This window comes from Podarcis vaucheri (genome assembly GCF_965113315.1).
Source record: "Podarcis vaucheri genome assembly, chromosome: 12".
Classification (NCBI taxonomy): domain Eukaryota; kingdom Metazoa; phylum Chordata; class Lepidosauria; order Squamata; family Lacertidae; genus Podarcis; species Podarcis vaucheri.
The window spans coordinates 17,585,978-17,609,910 of NC_138750.1; the positions used below are offsets into that span (position 1 = coordinate 17,585,978).

The following is a 23,933-nucleotide window of genomic DNA, read 5'->3' on the forward strand; positions in this document are numbered from 1 at the left end:
GTCTCCTGAACTGCTTTGGGAATGTGCTTAGCAAAGCCATTCCTGCCATTAGGGGGGAGAGACTTGCTGAACCCCCCCTCCCTCCACCAGGAAGAGAATCAAGTTGCTCTCTCTTGGAAGGAAAGGGGTCAGCAAGATATCAGAAAATGGGTAGCCAGTCCCACTGGTACCATCTCCAGGGGTTCCTGGGGACCCGGGGACCCACAAAACTTTTGCCCAGCCTCTGCCTCCTTCCCGCCGCTGCCCCCACCTCTGCTAGCATTCTGATGGCAACAAACAGTTGCAGATTGTTTTTCAAGCTAATAGGATAATTGCGAATCTGCTTTTCACCATATGCCTGAAAGGTTCAAATCCCCTGAGTTACCTTTCAGATTTCTTATTAGGGAGACCAGTTCCATTCTCCTAAGAAAGAGCCAGGTGAGTTGTGCAGTGTCTCTTTAAGGGACAAACATTAAGGGAAGTGTGAGAGGATTGATAGGAAATTGCTTTCACTGTTGGATGCAAAGTCTGAGAGAGGGGGACAGAGAGGGGGTTAGACATGCTGTGCTGGCAAAAAGTCTCACTGATTCAGGCCGAGACAATCAGCAATCGGGACATTATTCTGCCAAGCTTTTTTCCTGCTCTTCTTATAAGTCAGAGATTTCTGCCCTGCAGCTTTGAATAAATAGTTGGAGCATTTCCACCTGGGGTGATATCCAGCTAAATTTCAAGAGCAGACTCAATGAAATTAATGGACCTAACTTAGCTATGCTCATTTATTGAAATGGAACTAAAGTGGTACCTTAGTTCTCAAACGCTGAAAACCCAGAAATAAGTGTTCTGGTTTTTGAACACTTTTTGGAAGCCGAACATCCGATGCGGCTGTCAGCTATTGTTTCCGGAGTGCCTGCACCAATCAGAAGCTGTGCCTTGGTTTTCAAACATTTTGGAAGTCAAAGGGACTTCCGGAACGGATTAAGTTTAGCACTTTTATTTTTGCTATTTATTTTGTGTTTTTGCTTTTGAGGCTTTTTTGGTTCATTTCTTTTTGTGACTGTGTGAACCCAGTTCAGCTACTGATTGATTGATTGATTGATTGATTGATTGTGTGACGGCGAAATGGATTAAAGCCCCCCAGACTGTGCTATAAAATAAATAAGACAGTATTGTAGATAATAAAAAAATAAAAAAAATCTTATCTTCACTGATGATAGTCATTGTTTGGATGGGGGGCTTTAATCCATTTTCGTAGTCACACAATCAATCAATCAATCAATCAGTAGCTGAACTGGGTTCCACACAGTTTTCATTTTATGGATCAAAAGTCTCGTTAGATAGTAAAATTCAAGTTAAATTGCTGTTTTAGGGGTTGTTTTTAAAAGTCTGGAATGGATTAATTTGTTTTGCATTGTGCAGGGGCCATGCTAATCTTCTCTGTATTGTTCCAATTTTAGTATATGTGCTGCTGAAGAGAGCCAGGAACTAATCTCAGCTGCGGAAAAAACATGTTCCCATCTTTATTTTCGACTCTTTTGGGCGCAGGAATTTAACCTTAATTATTTACAATTTTTGTTTAACCCGCAAGAAAGAAGGGCTTTTTTGCTGGCTAGGTTCAATTCTAATCTTTCTAACCTCCTTTGGGGTAGGTTTGCGGGTATGGCAGAAGGAGATAGGATCTGCCCATGCGACACCCACCTGGTGGAAACTCTAGCTCACATGGCCCTTAAATGTAAAATGTATGATGATCTCCGCCAACAATTCTTAGACCATCTATGTATTCCATAAAGAAGGTTGATCGTCGCGGAAGAATTGATGCTTTTGAATTATGGTGCTGGAGGAGACTCTTGAGAGTCCCATGCACTGCCAGAAGATCAAACCGATCCATTCTGAAGGAAATCAGCCCTGAGTGCTCACTGGAAGGACAGATTGTGAAGCTGAGGCTCCAGTACTTTGGCCACCTCATGAGAAGAGAAGACTCCCTGGAAAAGACCCTGATGTTGGGAAAGATGGAGGGCACAAGGAGAAGGGGACGACAGAAGACGAGATGGTTGGACAATGTTCTTGAAGCTACCAGCATGAGTTTAACCAAACTGTGGGAGGCAGTGGAAGGCAGGAGTGCCTGGCATGCTCTGGTCCATGGGGTCACGAAGAGTCGGACACGACTAAACAACAACAACAAAATGTATTCCAACATGGAAACCAGAGGTTATATGCTTCTTATTACAGGGGAGAGACCAGGAGCTCACCAAGACAGTAGCTAAGTTTCTCTATTTGATTTTTTGTCGCCGAAGTATGCTACAGGATCCTGCCCTTGCTGGAGACCCACAGAGATGAAATAGATTGCTCGCCTCTTTTTCCCTCTGGCAAATGAATGTACTGTCCCTCGTCCCCACACACTGCAACCCCAGTGTCATTTTTAAAAATACAAACATGACACATTAGATATGTACGTGATATGTATGTGTAGGAAACATTCACATCATACATTTCAAGCACTATGACACCACTTTCAACACTCCTAGTTCCCCCGCCTCCAAGAATTCTGGGAACTGTGGTTTGTTAAGGATCAAAGCGTCGTTAGGTGATGCTTATTCTTCATCACAGAGCTACAATTCCTGCAGTGATTTAACAACCAATCCTTCATCCCAGCAAAGGCTGGGACTTTTAACTTTGTGAGGAGAACAGGGGTCGCCCAACCACTCTCAGCACCCTTAGCAAACTACCGCTCCCAGAATTCTTTGGGTGGAAGCCACGGCAATGAAAGTGGTATCATAGCGCTCCCAAAGTTTGGTGCGAATGCAGTCCAAGTTTGGGATTTTCTGAATTTTGTCCAAAATGTATAAATTGCTGCTTGAATGGCATTTGAAGGATAAAGAGGTAAAGTCGGTTATGATTCATTGGGCTAAAGATTTTGGGTATAATATACAGCTGAGTGATTGGATAAAATTATGGAAAGAAGGTTTAAAATTTACCGCATTCAATGCCTTAAAAGAAAATGTGATGAAAATGATGCATAGATGGTATATTACACCTGTCAAATTAGCTAAAATGTACAAAGTTAGTAATAAATGCTGGAAATGTAAAGAAAAAGAAGGAACATTTTATCACATGTGGTGGGAATGTAAAAAGGTGAAAAGCTTCTGGGAGATGATATATAATGAGATGAAAAAAATGTTGAAATAGACATTTATAAAGAAACCAGAAGCATTCTTATTGGGCATTGTAGGAAGTGATATAAATAGAAAGGAATGTTTTTTATGCAACAACAGCAGCAAGAATGTTATTGGCCCAAAAATGGAAGCAAGAAGAATTACCGACGAAAGAAGATTGGAGGATGAAATTAATGGACTATGCAGAACTGGACAAACTAACAGGAAGGATTCGAAATCAGCGGGACCAGAAATTCACAGAAGACTGGAATAAATTTACAGATTATTTGAAAAGTATTTGTGATGACCGGACTACGTTTGTAGGTTTGCAAGAAGTTTTGTGACGAGTATTATTGGAATTATTGCAAAAATGGATAAAGGGGAGGAGGATTAGTTATGATAATTAAAGGTAATAAGAATTTTTAAAATGAATAAGAAGTGGTTAAAATGGTGGATCAGCAGAGGTGCTGAGGGGAGTCCAAAAAAAGATTGTATAAATGATGAAGATTTGTGGTATGTATTATAATTCATATGTTAAAATTAATAAAAATTATTATGAGGAAGTTTGGGATTTTCTGACCCATGTTTCTGAAATTCTGCTGCCTTGTTTTCTTTACCTTCTGGAGATACAGGACCAGCGGCTCCTGTGAAACTTTCTGTCACACTTGGAGGTGCAGGCGTTGGCGTGGCCGTGAAAATCTCCATTTGTGCTGCCTTTCCAATAACTTCAGACATGTTTTGAGAAAACGCTAGGAGATCCCTTGGTGTACCAAATTTATAGTGGAATGGAGGAGTAGCTATTGACTGCAGCGCTTGAGGCAACGCCTCCTGGATTCCTAATGCGATTATTTTTATTCCATCCCGCCTCAATCGGCTTGCTGCTTCTTCCACGGGATCATCCGACGTCGCTGAAGTTGTGACCACCACAATCTGGCTCCTGTCTTTTCTCGGGCTTCTGAAAAACGTCTCGTGGACCCTTCGTATGGCATTCCCAGTCCTTAAAGGTCCACCTTTGAACGAAACCTTTTTGAGTTGGTTCAGCATGGGGTTCTTTGCTTTATAGTCGTCCAGCTGGAATTCAACCTTCACGTCATCGCTGTATTGCACGAGTGCAATTCGATACCTGTTTGGGCCAATTGGGAGGCTGTTGATGATTCTGTTAACGAAGGATTTCACAGATGGAAAAGCCCTTCTCCCAAGGGCATCAGAGCTGTCGATCAAAAGGACAATATCTGCAGATTCAGAGGCTGAGAAAGCAGAAAATAAAAACTTAGTGCATAAGCTTATCAGGGCTTTACACAGACAATAAGCATACCTTCCAACAAATTGAAGGTAAAAAAACGGGACCCCATCTTCCAGGACCCCATCTTCTCATTTTTTCTTTCTTGTGAGAGGACGGCGGCCATTTAGGGTGCTGTGATCTCTCATGATTCCCCTCCCCAAAGTGTTTTGGGGGGACATAGTGCCCCAAAACATGCCTTTTGGGGCACCACACAAGATCGTGGCCCCCAAAGTGCTTTTCTTGTGGGAAATCACAGCATGAAATTGCACGAGATCACGGTGCCCAAAATGGCTGCCATTTTTTCCCCTCATGAGAAAAAATAGGTTGTCCTGGTTTTTCTGGGACAATTGCAGGGTATAAATAAATAAAAAGAAGTGGAAACCGAATGTGTAAAAATTATACAGTTTATCATGAATTCTCTTTTATTTGTTAATATTCTCTGATGTCAGAAATATACCAATATATCTATTGCTCTTGTGAACTTGTATCCTCAATTTATTGTACTTTGTATTTACACTGAAATTGCTTTAGTCTTTCTTGTAAATTGCTCTAGAGAAATGAAGGGCAGTGTAAAAATATCTTGAAGAATTAAGTGCATCAAATGTTATAACATGGCTCACATTTCCCTGCGGTCACACTTTGTCCTCCTAATTTACACACCACGCAAACAAAACTGGCTTGCTGCTGTCTGCCCCTGAATCCTTGTCTCATTAAAAATAATTTAATATTAAGGATAACAATGATAATGCCATCTATACATGTGCAGTTTTCTAAAGTTTCACATGTAGCTATCCCAGATCTGGCTCAATATATTTTGGCACCTGAGGCAAAAAAGAGAGGGGGGGTGCAGTGCCCAGGGAACAACAGACCCGACCATTTCCTCCCTATGAGTGTGAGGAGACTAGCATCCTCTCCTATTGTACAGATGGCATCGAGGGAGGGCTGCCAAGGAGACAACAGATTCGGCTCTTGCTGCCAATGGTGGTGGCAACAGCGGATGATGCATTCCTTGGAGGCCAGATCTGCTGCTGCCCCTGCGAATCCTGCCACCCGAGGCACCTCACCTTGCCACATGGGTGAGCCGGCCCTGAACTCCGTCTCTCTCTCTCCCCCCCCCCGCTGCAAACCTACTACCAAATATCTATTTGAAAGGGGCTTATGATCTAAATTGCCACCAGACTGTAAGGACCACTGAGAATTGAATAAAATTTATATAATTTTCTAAATTACATTTCAAAATATCCATTTAGACAACCTTAAACCAGTGACTTCCCTTCTTTTTCCGTGGTTCATTTTGCATACCATACATCCCTGCATATTTTGCATTAACGAAACCATTCAATAATCCATTGTTACATCCATCAAAACTTATTTACACCGTTGAATTTATCTCAATGCTACCAGTGTCTTTAAATAGAGACAATTGAAAATTGTGAAAATTGTGTTTATTTAGAACCACTGATCTTAACACAAAATATGACATGCTACATTTTTTTAAAAGGATACTGAATTACCAGGTCTCTGTGCTGTAGACGTCTGTGCTCTGAGAGTAACCAGAAGAAAAATTAGAAACATCTTCATTCTGTGCACAAATGAGCCAGGAAAAAATCTGGAGGTGGGGGAGACATCATAATCACATTCATTTCATTTCACTGATACCAATTTTTCTTTTCTTTTCTTTTTTTTAGTTGCATTCCAATTTATATATTTTTTTAAAATAATATTTATTACTTTTCTCAAAAATTTAAACACTAAAAAACAACAACAACACAATACATTAAACTAACCAAACAAAACAAAAACAATAAAATAAATCAGACAATTTCATTATCCCATCTTTCATTCACTTGTTTCCACGACCTCCTCACACCTCCCTTTTTGTATTCCACTTCTATTAATTATTTCAGCAATTCCTTTCCATCTTCCTCTGTTTACTATCCTATAATTATCTTAACTCATTCTAACCTTATTTTTTCCTTTAATACTCTATTAATCTATTTATACTTAATTCCTTATAACATTTCTACTAAAGCCATGTAATTTCATTCCAACATTTTTCTAACATTCATTGATTTTACAGTATTTCTGTAAATAATCTTTAAATTTTTTGCAATCTTCTTCCACTGACTCTTCTCCCTGGTCTCGGATTCTGCCAGTCATTTCCGCCAATTCCATATAGTCCATCAACTTCATCTGCCATTCTTCCCGGGTGGGTAAATCTTGTGTCTTCCAATATTTTGCGATGAGTATCCTTGCTGCTGTTGTGGTATACATAAAGAAAGTTCTATCCTTCTTTGTCACCAATTAGCCGACCATGCCCAGGAGAAAGGCCTCTGGTTTCTTCAGGAAGGTATATTTGAATACCTTTTTTATTTTGTTATAAATCATCTCCCAGAATGTCTTAATCCTTGGGCATGACCACCAAAGGTGAAAGAATGTGCCTTCAATCTCGTTACATTTCCAACATTTATTATCGGGCAAATGGTAGATTTTTGCAAGCTTGACTAGTGTCATGTACCACCTATAAATCATTTTCATTAAGTTTTCTCTTAGAGCATTACATGCCGTAAATTTCATACCTGGGGTCCATAACTGTTTCCAGTCAGCCATCATTATGTTATGTCCAACATCTTATGCCCATTTAATCATTGCTGATTTCACCGTTTCATCCTGAGTATTCCATTTCAACAGCAAGTTATACATTTTTGACAAAGTCTTAATTTTGGAGTCTAACAATTCTGTTTCCAATTTTGATTTTTCCACCTGGAAACCAACTTTTTTGTCCAAATTGTATGCCTCCATTATTTGGTAATAATGGAGCCAATCTCGCACTTTGTTTTTCAATTTTTCAAAACTCTGCAATTTTATTCTGATACCAATTTTTCCTCCAAGGAGTTCTAGGTGGTGTACAATATGATACGATATGATACGATACGATAATCTTTATTGTCATTGTCCCATACAGAAAAATGAAACTGAAAATCTACATCAGACATTCAGAAACCAACAAGCCTGCTATCCCAGCTATCCCAGCCTGTTTAGCCCCCTAAAAACTCCGATACCCCATAATTAAATACAATATACTCCCATAGAGACTACCTTAAAAAGGTAAAGGGACCCCTGACCATTAGGTCCAGTCATGACTGACTCTGGGGTTGCGGCGCTCATCTCGCTTTACTGGCCAAGGGAGCCGGCATACAGCTTCCTGGTCATGTGGCCAGCATGACTAAGCCGCTTCTGGTGAACCAGAGCAGCGCACGGAAACACCGTTTACCTTCCCGCCGGAGTGGTACCTATTTATCTACTTGCACTTTTTGGTGTGCTTTCGAACTGCTAGGTTGGCAGGAGACTACCTTACACCGCATTTAAAACCGAAATCACATTTGAATAGAAACTGTTCCTCAGGCAGCTAGTCCTAGTCTTTATAACCCTGTACCTTCTTCCAGAAGGCAGAATCTGAAAGAGATCATTTCCGGGTTGCGTACTATCCTGCACTATCTCTGCAGCTTTCTTATGGCACCTGGAAGCATAGATTTGATCCAATGTGGGAAGAGTGCACCCAGTTATTCTCTCTGCAGTCTTTACAACCCTGGACAACATTGTTTTTTCCTTGACCATGCAGCTCCCAAACCACACACACAGACCATAAGTTAATACACTCTCAACAGTACAATGGTAAAATGCCATCAACAGGTCCTTTGACAGATTATTTTCCCCGAAAACAGGTCTTTGCTGTTTTCTCCCCAGGTTAGATCATCTCTCAACTCCATTCCCAGAAATTGAAACACCGAGACCTGTTCCACACACTTCTCCTCAAAAATAAGTGGCTGAATATTCAATTTATATTTCCTAAAGTCCACAATGATCTCTTTTGTTTTCTTTAAGTTAAGGAGTAAGTTGTTCATGGTTCTCCTCCTCCTCATACCATCCTCACAACAACTCTGCAAAGGTGGTTAGGCTGAGAGGCTGCGACCAGCCTGAGGTCACCCAGTGTCAGGGACTGACTAGATGAGGAGAAGTAGGGGACAGTGCCTGACAAAGAGGCTTTCAGGGCGAGTGCAGAAGAAGATAGGATGGATCCAGGTTTGTGGTGATGGGAAACAGGACAAGGGACAAGGGTGAAAGGTCAAGGGTGAAAGGTGAAGGGTCAAGGGTGAAAGGTCAAGTGTGAAAGGTGAAAGGTGAAGGGTCAGGGATGAAGGGTGAAGGGTGAAAGGTGAAAGGTGAAGGGTGAAATGTCAAGGGTGAAAGGTGAAGGGTCAAGGGTGAAAGGTCAAGAGTGAAGGGTGAAAGGTCAAGGGTGAAAGGTGAAAGGTCAAGGGTCAGGGGTGAAGGGTCAAGGGTGAAAGGTGAAAGGTCAAGGGTGAAGGGTGAAATATAAGGGTGAAAGGTGAAGGGTCAAGGGTCAAGGGTGAAGGGTCAAGGGTGAAAGGTCAAGAGTGAAGGGTGAAAGGTGAAGGGTCAAGGGTGAAAGGTCAAGGGTGAAAGGTCAAACCTGAGGTCACCCAGTCTCGGGGACTGGCTAGATGAGGAGAAGTAAGGGACAGTGCCTGACAAAGAGGCTTTCAGGGCGAGTGCAGAAGAAGATAGTATGGATCCAGGTTTGTGGTGATGGAAAACAGGACAAGGGTCAAGGGTCAAGGGTGAAAGGTGAAGGGTGAAGGGTGAAAGGTGAAGATGAAGAAGATGTGTCAGACTTGAGCAATTTTCTCCCACCCAAGAAGCAGGGAGGAAACAAGAAAGTTCTTACGTGTGAGTTTATTCAGCCAACACGATGAAAGACAGGGAATCCAGTCATTCCTCAATGATGGTGCTGCTCTCACTGAGCTCCTTCCCCTTCTATTCCAGCAACAACACCAGCCTCTATGGCGTTCGCCCATGGACAATTGTCTCTGTGCCCATTGTTCTCATACCCTTAATGAAGGCCTCGTTCTGGGAGAAAGGGGGTCGGTTATGCTATCCAGTGACGTGTCAGCTAGTTGCTCTGTCTTGTTGGCTATTTGCAGATTAGTTGCTGTAGAGAGCTTGCTGGGGAGACCACACATTACAAAGAACGCAAAATAACTTTTGCTAGGTTCTAATAACAAAAACAAAATCTCCTTTTACATTAAATATATCAATAAGCATGACCCAACCACCAACCCATCCACCAGGGTACTGAGAGAGCTAGGTGCTGCTCTTTATATACTATACGCAACAGCTTAATTACCACACCTTAACAGCACCTGCTATACTGCTTCACAGCTGTAAAACTAGGTCACGTTATTTGCTCTGGCCCTTAAAAAAATACACATCTTGTGGAACAATAATGAACCTTCAAATTTAAAGAGACCATTCAACATGTCTCCCCTCCTCCTAACACAGCATCACTCGGCTGTTCGCCTGTCTCTGAGCTGTTATCTTCCTCAAAGCCCTGCTGTAATTCGAAACTGCCTTCCTCCTCCCCGGAAGCTACAGGAGGCACCACTGTAGGGGGACTTGAGGAAGTTACTTAACAATGTTACTAAGATTGGTTTAAATACAGTTGAGATTTATGTTTGTTTGTCTAAATATTTTTGGGAAATTAATTGAATTTTTTTTAAAGAGCCTACAAGACCCCCTTCCTTCCCCTAAAACCAGGTATTTCATCCCCGTCACAGAGCAGAAAACCTGACAGAGACAGAAAGGGTCCCTTGGCAGCCATTGTAGGCAGCAGGAAGGGTCTGACACATACAAAATGAGTTGGTGTGGGAAGCATCGGGCACACTACGCAACAGCTCAAGCCTTGTGGGAGTACACTTTATGGATCTCTGTGTTTTTCTGTTTGATGCTAATACATGAACCGCTTAAGAAACTCACGGTGTGCCTGGTTTCTCTGAGCTATTCGCCTGGCAGCTACCTTGTAACAACCAGGGAGTTTTGTGGCAGAACGGGGATTTGAACCTTGATCTGCCAGGTCAAAGTCCAACACTATAACCATTACACCGCACACTGGCTCAACGGTACCACTTTTATGCATTAAAATACAATTTGTTCTCCTGCCTTAGAAAACCAGTTGACTCCAGCTCACTGCCCTGGGTCGCATCCGGCTGTCAACTCAAACACCTTCAACGCAAAAGAAGGCACATACCTGGGTCTCCCTCTGAAGATAGATAGATACAGTGGTACCTCGGGTTAAGTACTTAATTCGTTCCAGAGGCCCGTTCTTAACCTGAAACTGTTCTTAACCTGAAGCACCACTTTAGCTAATGGGGCCTCCTGTTGCCACCGCGCTGCCGGAGCACGATTTCTGTTCTTTATCCTGAAGCAAAGTTCTTAACCCGAGGTACTATTTTTGGGTTAGCGGAGTCTGTAACCTGAAGCGTATGTAACCCGAGGTACCACTGTAATTTATTACGGTCGGAGACCAACTTGGGAGTGCAACACACTTGGGAGTGCAATTCCAGAAGGAAAACAAACATTTAAAACAACGTACAACAATAAATTTAAAATTTATAAATGCGATAAGCGTATAGACACTTAAAACTTTAAGATAAGCTACCACAGAGAGATGACTCAGAGTCACCCATGGAACCGAGTTTGGGGATTTTCTTAACGAACTAGTTTGAGTCGGGGGATGGTCTGCGCCTACAGATCTGTACACTGAATCTGGCAACCCTCCGGGTCATCTTATGATCTTTGCCAACAGGAAAAGGTCAGATTTTTGCTTTTCCAGGAGGTCAGCGAGCCTCACCAGCAGGGGATCAATGGTATCACTACGTGCCTCTTCATAAAAGGGACATCTAAAGAACAAGTGCTCTGGGCTTTTTATATCCCCCAATGAACAACAGCAAAGTCTCTGAGCATATGGGACTTTTTTGAAGGATCCTTCCAGGACTGGTCTCCCTCTGAAATGAGGAAAATGAGGATGGGGTGCTTTTAGCATCCCACCCCCTCTTCAACTGGATGAGCTCCCTTGAGCCACACACAAAAACTTATGAGAACTCCGGAACTAAAAATATACACATCCAAGCATGCGAGCCAGTTCCCATTAATGTGACTCAGGCGTCGTAACTGAGATCCAAAGAGCCACTTTAGGAAGTCTAAGGGGCGTGAGCTTGACCAGTGGGATTTTAAAAAAATGTCTCCTTCGAACATTAGTCCTCCATGCATATCAGAAGCTGTTTCTGAAGCTCTCCTCTGATTCAAAAGCAGTCTGCCATATGGCGCGAGCTGAGAAACACGAGCAGAACCCATTGTGCAATTCCTTGGAGCCAGAGAAATATCTGGCCTTTTTAAACATCTCTGTTTTGCCCTCTGGCTTTATGAACTTAATCAGGCAGAACAAAAAGAAACCATAAAAAGCCCAGCGGAGTCACAGAATCATGGAGTTGGAAGGGACCCTGAGGGCCATCTGGTCCAACCATCTTCAATTCAGGAGTCCAATTACATACAACCTGCAATTCCCTCATTGCATTTATGAAAGGAAAGGTAAAGATAAAGGGACCCCTGATCATTAGGTCCAGTCGTGACCGACTCTGGGGTTGCGGCGCTCATCTCGCTTTATTGGTCAAGGGAGCCGGCGTACAGCTTCCGGGTCATGTGGCCAGCATGACTAAGCCCCTTCTGGTGAACCAGAGCAGCGCACACAAGTGCCGTTTACCTTCCCGCCAGAGTGGTACCTATTTATCTACTTGCACTTTGATGTGCTTTCGAACTGCTAGGTTGGCAGGAGCAGGGACTGAGCAACGGGAGCTCACCCCATCGCAGGGATTCGAACCGCCGACCTTCTGATTGGCAAGTCCTAGGCTCTGTGGTTTAACCGACAGCGCCACCCGTGTCCCTAAAAGGAAAGGAAAAGTAGACCCAACCTATTTTTTTTTCAACTGACTGATGGCCAGGTTTAATTCAAATCCATTCAACCTCCTTTGGGGAAGGTTCTCAGGCAGGGTGGAAGGAGAAAGAACTTGCCCATGTGAAGACCACCTGGTGGAAACCCTTACACGTATGGTTCTTAATTGTAAACTACAGTGGTACCTCAGGTTAAGTATTTAATTCATTCCGGAGGTCCGTTCTTAACCTGAAACTGTGCTTAACCTGAAGCACCACTTTAGCTAACGGGGCCTCCTGCTGCCGCCGCGCCACTGGAGCAGGATTTCTGTTCTCATCTTGAAGCAAATTTCTTAACCCGAAGTACTATTTCTGGGTTAGTGGAGTCTGTAACTTGAAGCGTCTGTAACCTGAAGCGTCTGTAACCCAAGGTACCACTGTATATGCTGATCTCCGTCAGCAATTTCTAGATCAACTCTGTATCCCCAAATGGAAACCAGAGTTGGAGGTCACACTTTTTCTATTACTGGGGTATGATCAGGAGCTCACCAGGTTAGTAGCTAAATATCTCTATTTGGTTTTTTGTCGTCGAAATAGACTGCAGACGTCTGATCTCCCTGGAGACCTAGAGATGTGATGATAGACTGCACTGCCTCCTTTCTTTTAGCAAATGTTTTGTGCCACTGGGGAAGTGGTAATTCTGTATTTATTTGTTTTGGATGTTTGTATGTGATGCCAATAAAAGGTTTGACGATGAAGAGATGAAAGTTGAGGATATGATGATGGCAATCAGAGAAACCTCCCTTCTCAAGGTTTAGCATCTGTGGCCAGCTGGGTCCAAGAGTGTAACTATGGGGCAGAGAGAGACCAGTGGCAAAACCTCTCCAGTACGCAGACTCTCGCAACCGTCCCAATTTTACTGGGAAATCCTGGATTCACAGAAGCATTCCCCACTTCAGTTTGAATCTGGGAATGTTTCCCTTTCCAGAACTGCCACCGACCTCTGGGAGGAGGAAGGAGAGCTGGTCAAGCCTCTCCAGGGCTGCTGCTGCCGGCCTCCTCCCTTTTGCAGGTTGTAGTGGCAGCTGGAGAGCAGGCAGAAGAGGAGGGGTTGCTACCGCCAAGCCCAGTCCCCAAAGACATGCTGGAACCAGCAACTCTGGCCCTCCTGCTGCGGGAGTCACTGACATGGCTGACGCTGCAGGGATCATCTCCCCACAGGGGCTGTCCTCGCCGCCCTCGCATGCTGGAGCCCAGCATAGGAGAGGTGCACTGATGCTGTCGCCATTGCTCCTCCTCTCTCTCTCTCTAATATTTTTTTATTAACAATTCCAACGTAACAAAATATCAAAACATCTCATATTCATTATTTTCCCCCCTATTCCCCCCACCCCCCCATCAAGCCTTCCCTTCCTCCCCCCTCAGACTTCCCTCAGCTCCTCTCTCTGATTTCTCAATTTTTCTCTGCATACTATAAAAATGTATAAATCCTCATATTATCTATTTACTATGTTAACAATCAATAAATTTGTGTATGTTTATTCAAAACCTGCCAAGGAGTCCAATTCATTTTGTTGTCTTTTTAAGTAATGTGTGAAAAGTTCCCATTCTTCTTTAAAGTCACAGGTGTCCTTATCTCACAATTTGTATGTCAATTTAGCCAGTTCTGCGTAGTTCATCCATTTCTCTTGCCACTCTTCTTTTGTCGGGGTTTCCTCATTCTTCCATCTTTGTGCTATCAAGACTCTTGCGGCTGTTGTTGCATACATAAATAAATTCTTTGTTTTCCTTGGCAGGTCTTGTCCTATAATCCCTAACAAAACTGCTTCTGGTTTTTTTTTACAAATGTCATTTAAAACATTTTCTTCAATTCATTATATATCATTTCCCATTTTTTTAAATTTCTCTACGTTCCCACCATATATGAGCCATTGCTCCTCTTCTCCAGCTTGGCATTGCTGGGTCAGCACTGAGGAAGCAGTCTCCACAGCTCTCTGGTGTGCCGCAGACCAGTGGAGGAGAGATGCTCTTTCTCTCTGTCACTTCCACCCCTTTGATGTCCCCGGATCCATAGGTAAGAATGTTGGTGGTTATGAGAATGGCTCCTTCTTGAGGTTTTGCAAGGTCTTGAGGGAAAGCCCGTGTGTGTGTGTGTGTGTGTGTGTGTAAATAAATGTTGATGATGTGCAATGTCCAGACTCTTTATATTCAAAAGAACTTGACTTTCATAAACATATATAACTGACAAGAACAACCCAAACCGACCACACTGACACACACTGTCCTCGGCAACATCCAGAGAAACCTCTCTCAGCAGCCATTCTCTCTCTGGACTCAGCTATATAGCTGCAAATAAAATGTTTTAAGTGTGTTGTGAAGTGCATTATACACTAGATGACACTAGATGGTGGTGGTGAGCTATGGCAAATTCAATATACATTTCAAAACTTTTTTTTAAAAAAAGCCTTTTCACAACATTTCTTTTTTATGTGTCTAGATTCCACCTCTCTCACACACAGAGAGAGACAGAAGAACAGAAAAACAGTTTAAAACAACAGTTACTTGAATAACAATCACAACAGAATGGAATGCTTCTCTCATATGTCTCACAGTCAGCCAATCACATGAGGGAGCTACCGCCAAAGGAAAAACCCCATGCTAAAAATACACAGCAATTCAACATAAGCAAACATTCCCCTTTCAGGGAATTAAACCATTATCCTTAACAGCCCTTGCCTCACGCCCCTCCCCGCCCTCATCACTGGGGTGGCAGCAGGACGTTCCCCCTCAGGCGCCAGAATGTCTCTGCACACTTTTGCTTTTGGCTCTTCCTACTTCTGGCATGTGGGCGCCAAGATGCCAAGAAAAGGAATTGACCTGGCGGCTGAGAAAGATTCCCCACCCCTGGCTTCATAAACTGAAACAGACACAGGGACAAATGGAAGAAGATGCCTTCACCCCGGTATGGCTCCCTTTTATCCCATACACAACCCAACAAGACAACGACAAGAATCCACCAACAGCATACGAATCAATCTGGCTAACCTGATTCAAAAACACCCACCCACCCCACTCACACATGAAAACGAAGTTCACTATGGCCAATCACAGACAAACAGCCAGACCCTAGGCGAACCCCAACTTCTCTCACCACCAAAGGAGCACAAGCGAATAGTAAAGAGAACCTGCTCAAGCGACTCTGACACAAAACCCCACACATACATTAAGTAAAATGGAAACATCGCCACGCCACACCACCCCTACTCACTATGGCCCCTTCCACCTCTTTCCCCCTTTTCTTCCTGATGTAACACTAATGTCTCAACAAATGAAACTGATCTGTAGAAAATGTAACTTGAAAAAAGAGACATTACACATCCTTTTGTAAACCGAGTAATCTTTAATAAAAAAAATACGTTAAAAACAAAACAATTGCCAGCATTTTTTCTGGATGCGAAGCCTGATGTAGGAAATAATTTTACTGTACTGGTTTTTCCTTTCACTGTCTATTAAGAGTATTACAAAAGACATGAACCTAAACAAAGATGAGGTCATGAGGGCAGGATGGGAGAAGCAGCGGTCCTCTCACAATTTGGCACATTGAAACTTGCCCTCTATTTTATTCACCCATGTTAGGATTGATCTTTATTTACTCTAACATACTTCTGGTGTGGCTAATCAGTCCTACTCTCTCCCCCCCCCGCTTCGAAATCCAACAGCTGTTTCATAATTTTTCCCCCATTTGAAATCCATCCATAAACCTTTTATTTTGTCCATCCGTTTTGAAGTATGGAGTTTTTATCAGATGTAAGGGATCAAGTCCTTTGCCAAATGGTAATCAAATTTCTTTGAAACCAAAAGCCACAAGCGAGAGCCAATTCTCAGTCCTCTGCAGAACAAACAAATGTTCCCACAAATGCATATTTTTCATTAGCGGTTCCAATAACTTGGATACACTAATGGTTATGAGTTCAACCATTGCATCCATCTAGCTCAATATTGTCTACACACTGACTGCAGCGTCTCTAGGTTTTCAGGCAGGAGGCCAGTGCTACCTAGCGATACCAGGGATGACCTGGGCACTTTTGCATGCAAATATACTGACTGCCCTTCTGAATTTCTGAATCTTTATAAACCCAGCCTTTCTTTTAAACTTCTTCTGTCTTTCAGTGCCTCATTAACCCATCTCAGACCATTTATTTGCAAAGATCCTGGGAGTGCAGTTGTGCTCATGGAAGTCACTGTGCTATACATGAGAATCTGTAGATAGGAAGGTAAAGGTAAAGGGTAAAGGGACCCCTGACCATTAGGTCCACTCTGGGGTTGCGGCGCTCATCTCGCTTTATTGGCTGAGGGAGCCAGCGTACAGCTTCCGGGTCATGTGGCCAGAATGACTAAGCCGCTTCTGGCGAACCAGAGCAGCACACGAAAATGCCGTTTCCCTTCCCGCCGGAGTGGTACCTATTTATATACTTGAACTTTGACATGCTTTTGAACTGCTAGGTTGGCAGGAGCAGGGACCGAGCAACGGGAGCTCACCCCATCGCAGGGATTTGAACTGCCGACCTTCTGATCGGCAAGTCCTAGGCTCTGTGGTTTAACCCACAGCGCCACCCGCATCCCTCGTAGATAGGAAAGGGAATATTAAATTAGATGTGCTCTGCCCTTTCACTTAGTTTTCTTCTTATTATTTTTGTACTCATCTCAAGTCCAACTCACCCACTGAACCCTGTGAGGGACTGACTAGCTGGCCAGAAGCCAGTGACCATGTCACAAGAGTTAGCAGGAAGAGGAGAGGCAAAGACCCAGAGGGAACCCCAGCTTTCTTCTGATTTCTGGAGAAGGGGTCTCTGACACTCATATATAGGCTGTTTGCAAAGTTGGCAGGAGAGAATGAAGCCCTCCAGTGAAAAGTCATGCAGCTGCTACCTTGAGGAGTGTGCAGACCAGCTTTTACAGTCATACCTCGGGTTACAGATGCTTCAGGTTGTGTTTTTTTCAGGTTATGGACCGCTGAAACACTGAAGTACCGGAACGGGTTACTTCCGGGTTTCAGGGGTTGCGCATGCGCAGAAGCACTAAATCATGCTTTGCGCATGCGCAGAAGTGCCGAATGGCAACCCGCGCGTGCGCAGACGTGCCGCTGCAGGTTGCAAATGCTGCGGGTTGCAAACGTGCATTCCGCATGGGTCACTTTCGCAACCCGAGCATCCAGTGTATTTTATTGAACTTGCAATGGGTTTATACGATGTTCTCTGTTTATCGGTCATTCATCCCCATAACCTCACGCTGAGATTATGCAGCTTTGCTGGCTACTCTTGGTTGTCTCCCACTTTCCTGTCATTTCCTGTCATGGGACAACTGCAGAAGCTGATGGATAACAAGCAACTTTTGTGGGAATAAACAGCCTGCCTGGAAGTGTGCTAACAGCTGCATCTGCTAGACTGGTGACTGGGAGTGGCTGCCGAGACCACAGTCCTGAAAAACCTACATTGGCTCCCAGTACATTTCTGAGTACAATTCAAAGTGTTGGTGCTGACCTTTAAAGCCCTAAACGGCCTCGGTCCAGTATACCTGAAAGAGCATCTCCACCCCCATCATCCAGCCCAGACACTGAGGTCCACCTCTGAGGGCCTTCTGGCAGTTCCCTCACTGCGAGAAGTGAGGTTACAGGGAACCAGACAGAGGGCCTTCTCAGTAGTGGCGCCCACCCTGTGGAACGCCCTCCTATCAGATGTCAAGGAAATAAACAACTGTCTGACTTTTAGAAGACACCTGAAGGCAGCCCTGTTTAGGGAAGTTTTTAATGTTTGATGTTTTTTCGCTTTTTTATTATTATTACTAATATTCTGTTAACACTCAATATGCCAGCAAGTTTGGAAAACTCAGCAGTGGCCAGAGGATTGGAGAAGATCAGTCTACATCCCAATCCCAAAGAAAGGCAGTGCCAAAGAATGCTCCAACTACCGCACAATCTCACTCATTTCACATGCTAGCAAGGTTATGCTTAAAATTCTACAAGGAAGGCTCAAGCAGTATGTGGACCGAGAACTCCCAGAAGTGCAAGCTGGATTTAGAAGAGGCAGAGGAACCAGAGACCAAATTGCAAACATGCGCTGGATTATGGAGAAAGCTAGAGAGTTCCAGAAAGACATCTACTTCTGCTTCATTGACTATGCAAAAGCCTTTGACTGTGTTGACCACAGCAAACTATGGCAAGTTCTTAAAGAAATGGGAGTGCCTGATCACCTCATCTGTCTCCTGCGAAATCTCTATGTGGGACAAGAAGCTACAGTTAGAACTGGATATGGAACAACTGATTGGTTCCAAATTGGGAAAGGAGTACGGCAAGGCTGTATATTGTCTCCCTGCTTATTTAACTTATATGCAGAATTCATCATGCGAAAGGCTGGGCTGGATGAATCCCAAGCCGGAATTAAGATTGCCGGAAGAAATATCAACAACCTCAGATATGCAGATGACACAACCTTGATGGCAGAAAGTGAAGAGGAATTAAAGAACCTTTTAATGAGGGTGAAAGAGGAGAGCGCAAAATATGGTCTGAAGCTCAACATCAAAAAAAACGAAGATCATGGCCACTGGGCCCATCACCTCCTGGCAAATAGATGGGGAAGAAATGGAGGCAGTGAGAGATTTTACTTTCTTGGGCTCCATGATCAGTGCAGATGGTGACAGCAGCCACGAAATTAAAAGACGCCTGCTCCTTGGGAGAAAGGCAATGGCAAACCTAGACAACATCTTAAAAAGCAGAGACATCACCTTGCCAACAAAGGTCCGTATAGTAAAAGCCATGGTTTTCCCAGTAGTGATGTATGGAAGTGAGAGCTGGACCATAAAGAAGGCTGATCACTGAAGAATTGATGCTTTTGAATTATGGTGCTGGAGGAGACTCTTGAGAGTCCCATGGACTGCAAGAAGATCAAACCTCTCCATTCTGAAGGAAATCAGCCCTGAGCGCTCACTGGAAGGACAGATCGTGAAGCTGAGGCTCCAATACTTTGGCCACCTCATGAGAAGAGAAGACTCCCTGGAAAAGACCCTGATGTTGGGAAAGATGGAGGGCACAAGGAGAAGGGGACGACAGAGAATGAGATGGTTGGATGGTGTCCTTGAAGCTACTAGCATGAGTTTGATCAAACTGCGGAAGGCAGTGGAGGACAGAAGTGCCTGGCGTGCTCTGGTCCATGGGGTCACGAAGAGTCGGACACGACTAAACGACTAAACAACAACAATATTCTGTTGGGAGCTGCCCAGAGTGGCTGGGGAAACCCAGACAGATGGGTGTGGTATAAATAATAAATAATTATAATTATAATTATTGTGGTACCTCGGGTTAAGTACTTAATTCGTTCCGGAGGTCCGTTCTTAATCTGAAACTGTTCTTAACCTGAAGCACCACTTTAGCTAATGGGGCATCCTGCTGCCACCGTGCGATTTCTGTTCTCATCCTGAAGCAAAGTTCTTAACCCGAGGTACTATTTCTTGGTTAGCAGAGTCTGTAACCTGAAGTGTATGTAACCTGAAGCGTATGTAACCCGAGGTACCACTGTATTATTATTATTATTATTATTATTATTATTATTATTATTATTATTAAGTTCTAAAGATGATGGGGAGCCTTCATAGATACAAGTGGCTCCCCAGGCAATCACCTTCCATGTGTTAGGTGACAAGCATAGGGATGGAGAGACTTCACAGCTAGTGCTTTCACGATCTCTGCCTCTCCTCACGAGGCAACCTCCCCAATACGAAGCACCCAAGGAGTGCTTTAGACAGCTGGAGTCCATGATCAAGGTATATCTTCCGGGCTTCGTACTGCAGAGCCAGAACATCATTACAGAAGCTCACGCATTGTCCTCCTGGATATTGCCTGGACTACATTCCAAGAAACACTGTCCTGGCTAGCCTAGAAAGTCTGCCCACATTTAGGCACTGAGCCAGGCTTTTGACAGTAGACATGTGGGACAACTTACAAGTACATTTACTTTTTGTTAGTGATGGCAGGCGGCCACAGGAAACGGGAGGGCAAAGTCTCTCCTTGCAAAGGATGCTTCAGTGACACAAGGCATGAATCTCCTGAAGTTCTCCACTCAAACACATTTTTCTCATTATTATTTTATGTACACTCCCACAAAAAAACAAAAACAAACTCCAGTTCAATAACGACAGGGCTAAGCCCAATAACCAAACAGCCCAACAAACACTGAGCGTATTGAATATCAGCTGGAAAAAAGAGAGGGGAACCTGGGTGGTAGAGGTAGAACATCTGGCTGCAACATCTGGCTTCAAGGTATATTTATTACTTTAAATAAATAAAGTAGGAGTCTTAAACAGAAAAAATTGTCCCAATTTCCTAACAAAGCATCAGAGAATGATGAAGAAGAAGTGCCTATATATTTCTCATCACCACACCCCACCAGTAATTTTATAGAGTTAGAAAACAGCAGTACGAAGAAGACTTACCTGTGTATTTTGGGTCACTCCAACTCCAAAAGCACATCACGGAGCTGGAAAACATGCAGGAAATAATAATAAAAAATCAAGCAGGTTTAGCACATTTCCTTAAAACAAGGGTTTGAGGATTTTTTAAAATTTTTTTTAAAAGTATAGCATGATAACAATTTATGAAATTGTACACAATGTGGAGGAAATATTTTCTCCCTCTTCCGTAATAGTTGAACCTTGTGTCACTCAGAGAAACTGATAGGGGCTGGATTCAGGACAGTCAAAAGGGTACACTCTCACAATGAATGCGTAGAGATGTCCGCTAGCTTAGATGGTTTTAACAGAGCATTAGAGAAATTAATGGCGGATGAGCTTGTTGATGGTGATTAGCCACAATGGCCAAAAGGAACTTCTCTGACTGCCAGGTTTAATTGGGGTGGGGATGAGGAAGAAGAAGAAGAAGAAGAGGAAGAGGAAGAGGAAGAGGAAGAAGAAGAAGAAGAAGAAGAAGAAGAAGAGTTTGGATTTGATATCCTGCTTTATCACTACCCGACAGAGTCTCAAAGCGGCTCACATTCTCCTTTCCCTTCCTCCCCCACAACAAACACTCTGTGAGGTGAGTGGGGCTGAGAGACTTCAAAGAAGTGTGACTAGTCCAAGGTCACCCAGCAGCTGCATGTGGAAGAGCGGAGACGCGAACCCGGTTCACCAGATTACAAGTCCACCGCTCTTAACCACTACACCACCCTGGCTCTGTAATATAGAAAGTTACTGTATAGAGAATGTTAGATTGTTGATCTATCTGGCAGCACTGACTAGCAGAGGTTCTGCAGGGCTTCCCAACCCTACCTTTAAATGCTGGTGAATGAACTTGTGATCTTCTACAAAGCAAGCGTGTGCTCTACCACTGAATGACGGTCCTTCTCAGTGGAAGAGAACTGTGACCTGTCTGACCACTGTGAAAAACTGAATGCTGGACCAAATGGAACTTACGTTTATAGTCCTCTGACAGGGAAAAATATGGAGATAGCAGTGTGCAGGGCAGCAATCTCACACCCGGGCTCCTAGGTGTAAGCCCCAAGGAACTCCAGTTGGTTTTACTTTTGAATGGATCATATATAGCAAAAAATGAAAATCAAATGCTTTCACTTTACTATTAAGACACTCACATTTAATCTCTGATGATAGCTGTATGTGAAAGTTCCGCTTCTATTACACAGTGACAGCAATAATTGCAGAGGGGAGGAGAGAAATGAATTGTGGTGTGATCTACTAAATTAGGGTTGCCAATTTTGGGGTAATTTCACACAAAAAATAAAGCTTTTCAGCTATTTGTAAGGAAAATCGCCAAAAATGGCACTGCAGAGATGGGTTGCCATACACCCGCATTTTCATGGACATTGTTTGCGATTTCCGCCCAGACACTGCTTCTGACTGCATTATTCCTTATATGTTCGGAATCTGTATTTTAAATTGTGCGTTTTGTTGGAATACCTTGCCCAAACAAACTTCCAGACTGAGTGGGGGAAATGTGCCGCTGAAGAAGTTTTGCTGTGCGCTTAGTTTGCTCTAGAGGCTAACAGCGCAATCTACGCAGAAGTCCCATTGATTTCAATGGGGCTAGTTTAGGTTAAGGGGGCACAGAATTGCAGTCTCTGCTTGGGAGTAACTCCTAATAGACTCAGTGGGACTTAATTTTGAGAAGATGTATACAGAATTGCAATGTTATAAGAAGGGGAATCGACAGTATGCACCAACCAATAGACAAATCTGTAATAGAATGCTCAGTACTAGAAGAAAATTCATACAGAAACAAACCATGGATGTCAACAGTCATGTTGTGTTCCAGCAATAATCTCATTTCCCCCTCCTCAAGATTTTGCAGAATAAGAGGATCACAAAGCAGCGGTTACTGTTACATTGAGCAGTCATAGATTAGTACCTTTAAACTAATGTCACCCAGGGAAAGTTAAATAGGTGCTTAAATCTCCTAGGAAATCAGTAGGACTTTAAAAAGTGCTTAGCGGTGAATAGATTACATCTATGGAGGATATATTTATGCTTTTTTCTGCCCTTGTGAAGGCCAGTGAAATATTCAAGAACTGCGCAGGAGGGAAAGGAAAGGAATGAGCATGGTATCAGAATGATGCTACGCGTAGAAAAGAATGGTGTATATATCCACAAAGCAAATATTGCCAGCAACACAAACGAAGAGTTAAGATTCAAATTCAAAAGCGTACACTATGCACATTTTGTGTGTGTTTAAAATTAGAGTAAAGTACTGAACACATGTATTGGGCACAAGAGTTAGTTATGCATTCTTAAAACAAAGGTTTCCAATACCAGAATGCAATAGCTTAAGTTTTGAGAGAGTATTTATTAAGGCAACATCAAAACATTAAAACAGTATAATTTTAAACAAAATAAAAGCACATTTCAAACTTATTTTCAAAATTCTAAAACACCCTGGGCTCCTTTGGGAGGAACGACAGGATGTAAACTGAATAAATAATTATGGGAACAATTAAAAACATTCAGAGCTTCTAAGAACACTTTGAAGCAATCACATACGGTCACGACCTCTCATTTCAAATTGGACTGTAAAATCTGCAGTCAGTAATGTCTTTCTTTAGTATATCATGTCAAGGGGCGGGGGGCGGGGGGGAAGCCACCTCAACATCTACACCCCAGGAAAGTCTTATGACAAAACAGTAACTTTAAAAAATGGGGGTTTTGATCTCAACAACTTCAGCAACCCCTGACAAGCAATGAATGAAGACACTTACCAATTGACAAGGTAGCTGCACAACTTCATCAACCGCAAAGTGGCTCAGGAAAGACTGGCCCCTTTTATGAGCAGCATTGTCAGCAACATCCCATAAATCCTCTCCCAAGGCAGCAAATTGGAACAAATTCCCTGGAAAAGCAAGCAGCACCACCCACCCTTGATATTGGTTACAGTATCATCATTTCTGAATCCACAGTCAAAGGCCATAGTGGCATTTTCAGAGGGGATTTCCTCTCTTCCACCCTGTGCAACTGGACTGCAAATTACTGGATGGAAAAGTACTTGGTTTCTTGTGAATTTATCTATTTTTAAATGCTGGTCAGAATGCTGAATTCCCCTCTCTTTCATCCCCCTCCCCTCACATCTGTTAGTCCCCCTGCCTCTTATCACAAGCTCAACTTCGCTAGCCAAATAACATAGCAAAACTACTGGCAGTGGTTATTTGCAGAGGAGTATCTGGCTGCTCACCATATTAAATAAG

The 23,933-nt window shown here is 43.2% G+C and overlaps 1 protein-coding gene across 1 annotated transcript in view; it reads right to left on the minus strand.

The window, feature by feature from the left end:
• Positions 1-23,592, minus strand: part of LOC309515294 (collagen alpha-6(VI) chain-like) — a 92,768-nt gene extending 69,176 nt beyond the window's left edge. Inside the window, exons 1-4 of the mRNA XM_082192956.1 lie at positions 23,451-23,592; positions 20,683-20,726; positions 5,925-6,019; positions 3,746-4,375 (exon numbers count right to left, since the gene is read on the minus strand). Coding sequence (XP_082049082.1) covers positions 3,746-4,375; positions 5,925-5,991 — 697 coding nt within the window. The 5' untranslated portion in view covers positions 5,992-6,019; positions 20,683-20,726; positions 23,451-23,592. The remainder of the gene's footprint in view (positions 1-3,745; positions 4,376-5,924; positions 6,020-20,682; positions 20,727-23,450) is intronic.
• Positions 23,593-23,933: the final 341 nt, after the last annotated feature.